Genomic DNA, 9811 nt, shown 5'->3' with positions numbered 1-9811 from the left:
ACAATGGCAGTCTATTAAATGGTAATGTTTGTTATGAGGGTGCATCCATGAAGCTTTATTGCTGAACTGAAGTTTATTTAACTCAAGTTTAGGTAAATAGAAGATGGTGTTGGGGATGAGGTCATGAGATGAACAAGTCCCGTGGTAAAGTGACCATGGTTATTGTTGTTTCCAACTCCATTCCTCCCAAGGATTCCTTGCCTCGTCTGATAGTCTGTGACTACTCTGGTGCTAAAGTCACCCAGAATTACACGTTTGTCTTCTTTCAGCATGTTAAGGATGAGAATCTCAAGGTCTTCATAAAATTTTTCTTTGTGAAACCTATGCCACTTTCACACTGTTCCCCATTACTGTAACCACTCGACTCCAGCTCTGACTTCAGTAAGCTGGCTTTCATTTGCCAGTCTTGTTTTACTCAGGGTTGCTATTTAGATGGGATATCTAGTGAGTTCTCTTGTAACAAGAACTGTTTGTCTTTCAGGTCTACTAGATTTCTTGTCGCTCATAAATGTGCACACATTCCATGTATCAATGGTGAGTGGAATCATCTTTGCAAAAGTTTTTGTATTTTTTTTGTGTGTTTCTACCATAGGGTAGGATCCCTGCTTGCTCTTATAAGCAGGTTTAGGTTAGGTGAAACAGACAATTTTTAAAGTACCTTTTCTAGCACCTTCCTCCTGAAGGAAGTGGTCCTTAAAAAGTTCTGCCCAGACATCTAGGTGGCTGCCAAATCCCTCTGCTGCTTCAATCCAGTGAGAAAATGAGGCCATGGCCTGGACCACCTGTGTGCAGGGTTGTGACTACAATTCTGAGTATGTGTGCACCTGCTGCTTTGTCACTTGCCCATTGCCACAGGACTTTGAGGCAGGTAAAAATGGTAAAGTGGTATGGGTGATATCATTTGATTTTGTATATTAATGCATTGAATTCTTGCATAAATTAGATTTAAGTGAGGCATAGTTGCACTGTCATCAGCCTCACTCTCTCTTCAAAGTCATTGAATGCCAAATAAGTCAAAAAAAACTGCAATGATTTAGAATGCAGTGGATGCCATTGGAGTCTTTAATGTCTAACCAAGTTCTAAGTACTCCACCAGGCCTGCCTTATAACACCTTCATTGTCTGTTGGAACAAATCGATCACATCTACCCTTTCTGCTGAGGGAAGTCTTCACCTGCTTGGGGCAGACACCCCCTGACTCAGTGATGGCTTTGAGGTCTATCAGTTTCCCTCAATTTGGTTTTACTGCTGACATGGTTTTACCTGGGTACAGCTGATGCCTATGCTACAGCTTCTTGGAGACACAGGGGAGAGAGCTGGGTGGCAGGTGGGCACCAAAGGTGGAAAGCAGCCCTGAAAAGGCCTCAGCAACCCTCAGTAGAGGTACTTATCTTCCCTGAACCCATAGTAGGTTTTTTATAAATGCTTTGCTTTTTTGGGCGAATGAACAAAAGGATGAAGAAAACAAGTGTCTTGTCTACCTTCAAGAAATAAACCACTCTTCCTCTTGACTTCTCCAGTGAAAAGCTAATGAACGAAGAGATGCAGCTTTTATTTCGGTTTAGTTCAACACCCAATTTCTTTTCTAGTTTCATTTCCACAGCTAATGGAACTACTGAAAATGGAAAACACGTGCTTTTTGTAGCTGCCATCCTTCTACGGTATGGGGGAAACGTCTTAATACTTTGAAGTCTAGGAATTGGGTTATGCTTAGGTGGGCTGTCACCCCAAAGTAGACCTCAGGATGTCAGGACACTAGGGAAAGTTCCCAGGGGTTCAAGGTCAGGATTGCTTTTTTCTTATGAGAAAAAGCCCTGTTGTTGTTTTTCACCTCTCTCCTGTATTCCAGTCCCTTTTTTCCAGATGTCTACTGACTATCTCCACATAGATGTAGGCAACTCAAAACTCCCCAAATTCAAGATGAAACTTAGCATTAAACCCCTCTGTCAAACTTCCCTATTTCTCCTAACACCACCATCTTAACAGTTCCCTGTTTTTACAATGTTGAAGTTATTCTTTATTCCTCCCTCTTCATTACCTTCCATAACCAATTGTCAGGTCTGGTCACATCTACTTCTGCAACATCTCTCGTATTGGCCCCCCTTTCTTTACACTTCCATTGCCACTATCCTAGTTTGGGCCCTCATCAAGAGCCTCCTTTCTGTTTCTCCCCTCTCTGATCCATCCTCCTTTGCAACTGCTAAATTACCATTTCTAAAATCCAGGTCTGACTATTTTAACTCAAATCCTCAATAGCCTTCAGTGTCTTATTGCATTTTGGGTAAAATACAATCTCCTTCAGCCTTGCATTTAAAGTCTTTCAACAGACTAACTCCTACCTCTCCAGAAGCTCCAGTTTAAGAGCTACCATTAATGGAACACTTAAAGGTTTTTCAAAGTTTTGTATGTGTTATCTCATTTGATCTTCAAAACCACCTGGGGTGGAAGGTACTATTATTATCCCCATTTTAGAGATGGAGAAAATGAGGCAAACATATGAAGTGACTGACCATACTATTCCCTGAAACTGATTTTCCATCTTCCATCTGTACTCCTTCCCACAGGCTTCCTCCTAAACTCCTTGAGCACATTGTCTCTCACCTCTGTCCCTTAGCTTCCTCCAAGACAAGGTCTAGGTGCCCTTTCCCTAAATGAAGCCTCCTCATCCTTCCAGTTGTGTTCTCTTCTTCTTCAAATGAACTTGGACATCCTCAAGCATTCATGTTCTAACCCCACCGCCAAGTACAACATGAATTCTGTGAGAGCAAGGATTATTAAGCATTTTTTTTATCCATCACACTTAGCCTTGCCCAGAGGTGCTTAATAAAGCAATGGAATAAGACAGCATAGTTGGGGCAGGTGAGCAGGGAGGCCAGTTTCAGGTAAGGGTATGACCCTCCCCTGATGAAATAATCTGAGTTTAGAGGATCTCAGTACTTGGCATGCTCAAAAGACTCCTTTATAGCCCCAGCATTGGTGCACTATGGTAGAAATGATGTCAAAGGAAGGATGGCTAAGAGGTGGAGGAAATCTTGAGATTGAATCTAATCCAAATTTGCAGTGACTTCAGCAATTAAAGGTCCAAGGACAGCAAATGCTGTACCGAGAAAAAGTTATTTGAAATCAAAGGATACAAGTCTAAGGTAAAAGGGCTCTTATTTTTAATAGGCAAGATATTACATAAAACTGGAAAAAAAAGACTACCTTTACTGCATGGGGTAAGGTTTTACTTAAACCTAACAGAAAAGTATGTGTTTGTAATTATGTAATGAGGAAGGTTTTGCAGTCTTACAGGCATGTGACTCTTATGGTTTAAATAAAGTTACTGCTGTAATGAAAGGGTGGTCTCTTTCATGTAGGTTGTTTAGAAGGGGAAATTCAGCTGCTTATTAAAAAGGATGTAGTCATAGAACTTCAGATATTGAAAAGGCTTAAGAAATCTAATCAAAGCTCACCTCATTTCAGGTGAGGAAACTGAGGTCCAGCATGTTGTCAGATAGAAGAGAGCAAGGAGCAGATAAGCTCCTGGGAAGCAAGATTTCAGAGAAAGACCTTCCTTACAATTTGAGATAACAATGGGATGGGTCGCCTTACAAAACATATTCCTCAACCCTGCAGGTTTTTAAGTCGAAGCTGGATCAGCTGCTATAAAGGGGAGGCTGGACTACATAACCTTGGATGCCTTTTCTAGTTCTGAGGTTCTATGATAGTTGATGATCACCCGGTATACATCACTGTTGTTGGTGTTTGGTTGTTTAGTCATGACCCCATTTGGAGTTTTCTTGGCAGAGATACTGGAGTGGTTTGCATTTCCTTCTCTAGCCCATTTTACAGATGAGGAAACTGAGGCTGAGTTAAGTGACTTGCTCAGGGTCGCACAGCTAGTGTCTGAGGCCAGATCTGAACTCATGATGATAGTTGTCCAACATCTATCATCAGAATTCCTGATACCCAGGGTAGTGCTTCCCGCCTTACATGATTCTGTCATAGCTCATGGTTTGGTAGGTCACCAAGACTATACAGGAAAAACTCTTGAGCACCAAACTGTGTGGAGCCCTGTTGTTTGGACCCATCAAACCCCAACCCTAATCACCAGCTGACTCACAAAGAGACTATTTTGTTTTTTCTCAAAGCTAAAATTTATTCTGTACAAGGTTCCACTGTACATTAGACATTCTCTTTTACTCTTGCTTACACAGTAAGCAAGTGTACACCAGCCCCTTGGCTCAGGTTTACAGGTCTCCCCTGGAGAAAGGGGTCAGGCCAACTAAACCAAAGGGGTCTTCCCCCCTTAATGCACTGGGGTGCCTCAATCTGAGGAGCACAAGTTTATCCTGGGTCTGCTGGTGGGGGAGGACCCATGGAGCTCAGTTCCTTGGGGCTGAATAATCTTCCTTTCCAGAGACCCAGTGGAGTTGTGTCCATCTATCTAAGGGCAGAACCAGGCCCATGATGGGGAGAACACTAAGGGCTGAGGCAGCATGTCCCAAAGCACTCATGGCTGTAGCTCTCACAATGGTACTAAAGACTAATGCCAAAAGGAGCCAAAGGGGCAGCATGGGTGTCCCTGAGAAACTCAGTCCAAGGGGCCTATGTCTGAGAAGCTCTGAGGAGAGGAGGAAATGGAAGGGAAGAAGGGAATAAATTAAAAGAAAAACTGGGAGAGGTGCCAGGGAAATGGTTTGTACTGTCCTTTAAATGCCTAGGAAGTGGAACCATAGTTTGATTGGAGGAAGTGGGTAGGGAGAACCAGACACCTTTGTCATGAGAGATGTTCTCCTTACCTACTTGCCTCTTCATCTCACTGCACTGTGAACTCAGTCAGTGGTGTAAGGACATAGCTCCTATTCCCCCAGCAAATCCAAGCATGGCACTGGGGGAAAGGAAAACAAGGCAGAGGGATATATCTGGGAAGGGCATTCCCCTAGTCCCCAAATGCTGTAAGGCACAATTCTCAGAGGCAACTAGGATCCATCCAAAATGCCTTAAAAAAAAAAAAAAAACAACTTGTTAGATGCCAGTTGTACAATGGCTGTGCCTGGGGCCCTGCTGACATACCTGCCTAGCACCGCTGGGGGATGCTATTAGAAAAAGTTGTGCTTGACAAGTTAAAAAATAAAACCAACACAACTCCCCAGATGCAAAGAGGCATACGGGAGAACATCTCCAGTCTGAGAACTCTGCTTGTAGTTGTTTGAAAAACAAAAAGAAAGAAAAAAGAAAATTGGGCTTTTAAAAACAAAAACTGCTTGTTTCAAAAAAATATCCCACAATCAGTTCCTCTGGAGTTAGCAGCGTCAGGAGGCCTCTTGGCTCACGTGACTTCAAGCTGGCTGGCGACTCGGGATGGGGTTTCCTCTCTGTAGAGCCAGCATGGCCAGGCGCAGTCCTCCTAGTTAGGTTCCTGAGGATGAGGTCTCCTCAGAAGGAGTTGGAGGCTGGAGACAGCAGCAAATAGATGAGGGCCTTCTCCCCAAAAACTGCTGTTATTTATTACACACATGGAAAACACAAGTTTAAAAAAAGAAAACACGAGAAGCCGAGGGAGCGCCTTGCTGACTCCAGTCTCCGCATCCTCCTGCTTTCTCCCAGCCAGGTCTGGGCGAACCTTGGGAACACCTAGCTCCTCTCTCCCGGCCCCTGACCAGGCTGCATAAACTCCTGCTCGGCAGCTTTATTTTAGTTTATTACTCTCTCTCTTTCGCTTTCATTTGCAGTTTCTTTTTTTTTGTCTTTTTAAAAAACTTGGGATGTGGGGCTGCCACGGGGAGGGGGAGGTGGGGTGTGGCGCCCCTGCTGCTACATACGGGAGGGTGGACTGGCCAGTTCGTAAAAGAGCAAATAGGCATCACTGCTTCGCACTTGGCTGGAAGACATGGGTGTGACGCTGTGGAGAAAGGAAGGACAGTCAGTATCAAGGTCAAGAGCCAACCAATGGACATCTCTGGAAAACCAGCAACTACTTTGCTACTACTAAAACTTTTCAACTGTCCCAAGCTCTTTGCCTGTTGAAATACAGTAACTCTAACATTCCTGGCCCACCCCTGTCTGCTAGGAGAGGGGGATGGGCATACTGTTCCCAACACTGCTCACCTGGAGTCATTGAAAGTGTGCCATTCTCCTGTCACTGGACTCCGACAATAGGCGGTATAGTGGCCGCCCATGGTAGTTCCAGAGTGATTGGACACAGCGTACAGGTTGTAAACAGCGTGGTCTAAATGAATAAGTACTGAGTCAAACAGCAGCGAGGGTCACAAGGCTTCCAGCCTCTCATGCCATCCTCTCTCCTGTTCTCAGCTGGCTCTCAGTATTCCTCTTTCCTCTCATTCCCATCCTAAAGGTAGTGAGGCCTCCCCCTCCCCTTCATCCCTGTTCAAATTCTGGTAAGATACTCACTGGTGTTCTCTGAGGCAAATTCTCTTAAGTCCAGGTCTCTCAGTGGAAAGTTCACAAATGTTGTGAGTTTGCTGGTTCGTATCCTGGATTCTGAGAATCGCTTTAGATCTGGAATTGGTTTGAGTTAAGAGCAGAGAGGGTAGTAGTATTTGTTCCTCAAATACTTATTGTCTACTTAAGTAAACAGCACCATGCTAAGCACTATAAGAACAAGTCCAAATAATGAATACAGAAATCCTCCTGAGCTTTCTTGTTTTTAAGACAGCAGAAAAATGGGCGAGAGAAGAAATAATAATGGCCAACATTTACAAAGCACTTATGTTGTACCAGGTATTATGATAAGTGCTTTACAACTGTCATCTCCTCTGATCCTCACAACAGCCCTGAGAGGCAGGCGCTATTATGATTCCCAATTCACAGATGAGGAAACTGAGACAGAAGGTAAGTGACTTTCCCAGGGTCACACTAGTAAGCGTCCAAGGTCAAATCTGAAACTCAGATCTTCCTAATACAAGGCTTGGTGCTCCATCCATTGCACCACATAGCTGCCTCACACAATGAAGATTTCATTATCCCATTCCTGTAACACCCTCACCTCCCCACAATTCAATCAGTCTATTTCAATACCCTTCATCCTCCCCAAAAGCAAGATGCCTGTCTTGGTAGGCCCTAAGGATACGGAGCACCAAGATCTTTGGAAACTTCTGGATGGAGAATTTCTTGATACACCTTTTTCTGGCTCGGCAGCGACAGCATGTCTGAAAAGCATAAGGAACACAATGGATGAGTTGTGGGGAACACCACAGGATTCGATGGTAGTGAACCCTGGGGCTTGGCCAGGTGATTATCAAGTAAACTAAGGTGTTAACAAAAAGCTGTTATTTGCCTATTGGGAAGCATCACTTACTGGTTTCTCATCTCCATCAAGCACATCCTCTTTGGTGAAGAGCCTCATGCAGTCCATCAGGGTCACCTCAGGATAGCCCCGCTAGGAGAATACAGAGCTATGGTAAGAGGCCATGGAGAGGAAAGGATGGAAAGGGGAGTTTCAGAAGTGGGCTAGCTGCCAGAATTACCTTAGCAATAGGTAGGGAGAGGTCCCAGAAGGGATCAAAGACAGTAGAGCAATAACCACACTCGGTACATGTCAGTGAGCTCTTTAGCTGCCCAACAAAGAGATCTGGGGAAAAGAAGGAAGTGAGACATATAAGCAAGGAGGAGAAGGACATGCAGTAACACACTTTATGCTATGTGCTCATGTCTCTTCTGTATCCTGATGGTACTGCTATCAAGCACTAAATCCTGGGCGGGACAGTGATCTTCAGGAACTGTTCTTGGGAATGCACATCCTCTTTCCCCAATTGCTCAGGTGCAAAGTGACAATCCAACTTGAACTCCCTCATAGATGATTCTCGGCACTCACCCCCAATCCGACTGTCTTCCCGTTCCAGATATTTCCTCCACATTTGTCGCCCTTTCTCCTCATCACTGTGGTACCCAGAAAGAGAAGGATTAAACAAGAACTGAGTTAAGGTCCAGATTATTGTAAGATACAAGTAAGTGTAATAGAAGCTCTGACCCAAACAGGCACTCAGATCTAATGTAGGATCCATCCTACTTTGGTTCTCTTGGTCATTTCCCTGGAGTCTTTTGCTTTTGTGAGGAAAAAGGTAGAAGAACCCATTTTTAATTTTTTGCCCATTTTTTCCTTCTCTCACTTACGGAAGGTGATCGAGGTTTTCAGGGTTGGACTTAGGCCGTACTGTGACCCGGTTCACCTCATTGTGCAGTCCATCCAACAGAAAACGAAGGAACTCCTGAGCATCCTGTTGACTGAACAAATAGAAGGGAAAACAGTAAGAGGCAGGGGAGGGGGCAAGTAAGTCATACACATTTCCCCAGAAGTTCTCGACTGTCCCCTTCACCCACCCTGGGAAGAGACATCTCTCTGCAGAAGCCTTACTTATAGCCAACGAATCGGGGTGCAAATCTCTGGATCTGGGTCTTGAATTCTGATGGGCTCACCACATCATTAGCTGACGAAGTCCATATGGTCTGGATCAGTTTTGCAAATTCTATTGGGAAGAAAAGGTGTATGAAAATGCCAGGACATAGAACAGTCCATTAAAGGTCTCTGAAACTGGGACCCTAACCAAAGTAGGCAAATGCTAAAAAAAGGGAAAATGGCAGAGGACATGATCAAAGGGACACAGAACAGCCAAAGCAGTTGTTGTGGAAAGGACAAATGGATTTCCAGATAGCATAGGTTAAAAGGATACTGCCCAAGACTCCTTACCCTCCATAAGGGCTGTATGTGCATGGCTGCTGCTATTGAGGTCACGGAGGTAGAGCCTCTGGAGGCAGTAATCTCTCAGTTCCCGGGTGTTGCTCAGGCACTGCAGGATTGAGTTCATGAAGCACTGAAAGAGATGACAGGAGCCGTTACTGGGCAAAGCAGAGAGATAAGTATCTGTACACTATAACCAAGGCTTGAGAACTGCATTCTCCACTCCCACCCTACCCTAAGTGTCTCTGTTCATAGAATTTGTGCTTTAATTTATCAAAAAATAAAAATATCAATATGCCAGGAAAATAGAATATCCAGGCATTAAAAATATTCATTTATGAATAACGATCAAACCCATTCTCCCCTAACCCCCCCACCAATATGCTATGTCCTAGGTGGCTGCCTACCTTACCTATCCCTAGTCTCTGCTCAGTCCGTAGGACAGATATGTGGCTCTAGTCTAGAGTTCTAGCTTCCCTAGCATACAGAACTCTTTGGTTTACCCCAGATATGAATCCTCCCACAACCTCAAGTTCCCCTTTTCATAAGTGAAAGGATTGTTGACCTGCAGTAAATTCCCTATGTCAGCACAGGATGATGTAAAGAGTTATTTACTGTAGGGGTGTGCAACAGGGTGTGGGCAAGATTGGAAAGAAGGGAGTAGAAAATGGAGGGATACCCTTGAGGGGAAGGATCAGGAAGGGCATTATCACTGCCAGTTAAAAGGGCAGTTCCCCTTCAACAGGACTTTTTTTCTGAGGAACTGAGGCAAGACATCACAATTCTGGGAAATGCCAACCAGGAAAGGAAGGTACCAATTGGCTTAGCAGGTGGTTATCTTGCCTACAAGCTAGGTGGGTGGTTCTAGTTAGGATGCTCTGCCAGGAACAGGATGGGGGAGTCTTGAGGAACAGCTGGGTCAGGTAGACATGTGCAGTTTCGGGTTAGTACTCACCGTGTTCCCAAGGTTTCGAAGACCAGCCAGACCCTGGGTGCTTTTGGAGGTCTGCAATAAACAAACAAATAAATAAGTAATGCATAAAACATCAGGCAGAAATCTAGTCAGCTATCCAGGCAGGGCTTGTGCTAGGTCCACAGCCCCGTTCTGAGAGGGGCCTTGGACTTCCCT

The 9811-nt window shown here is 44.5% G+C and overlaps 1 protein-coding gene across 5 annotated transcripts in view; it reads right to left on the bottom strand.

The window, feature by feature from the left end:
- Nucleotides 1-4114: 4114 nt before the first annotated feature.
- Nucleotides 4115-9811, bottom strand: part of USP2 (ubiquitin specific peptidase 2) — a 29871-nt gene continuing 24174 nt past the window's right edge. For 4 of the 5 annotated variants that reach the window (XM_072612953.1, XM_072612954.1, XM_072612956.1 and 1 more), the window contains 11 exons: nucleotides 9638-9688; nucleotides 8692-8815; nucleotides 8359-8470; nucleotides 8118-8228; nucleotides 7819-7883; nucleotides 7472-7575; nucleotides 7303-7383; nucleotides 7075-7153; nucleotides 6396-6503; nucleotides 6093-6213; nucleotides 4115-5886 (listed from right to left, as the gene is read on the bottom strand). In XM_072612953.1, the coding sequence (XP_072469054.1) occupies nucleotides 5799-5886; nucleotides 6093-6213; nucleotides 6396-6503; nucleotides 7075-7153; nucleotides 7303-7383; nucleotides 7472-7575; nucleotides 7819-7883; nucleotides 8118-8228; nucleotides 8359-8470; nucleotides 8692-8815; nucleotides 9638-9688 (1044 nt within the window). In that variant the 3' untranslated portion in view covers nucleotides 4115-5798. The remainder of the gene's footprint in view (nucleotides 5887-6092; nucleotides 6214-6395; nucleotides 6504-7074; nucleotides 7154-7302; nucleotides 7384-7471; nucleotides 7576-7818; nucleotides 7884-8117; nucleotides 8229-8358; nucleotides 8471-8691; nucleotides 8816-9637; nucleotides 9689-9811) is intronic. The other variant, XM_072612955.1, reaches the window with a different exon arrangement.

The sequence above is a fragment of the Notamacropus eugenii genome, chromosome 5 (assembly GCF_028372415.1).
Source record: "Notamacropus eugenii isolate mMacEug1 chromosome 5, mMacEug1.pri_v2, whole genome shotgun sequence".
In the NCBI taxonomy this organism is placed as follows: Eukaryota; Metazoa; Chordata; class Mammalia; order Diprotodontia; family Macropodidae; genus Notamacropus; species Notamacropus eugenii.
The sequence above is the reverse complement of the archived record's forward strand: the minus strand, read 5'-3'. Positions and strand labels throughout refer to the sequence as shown.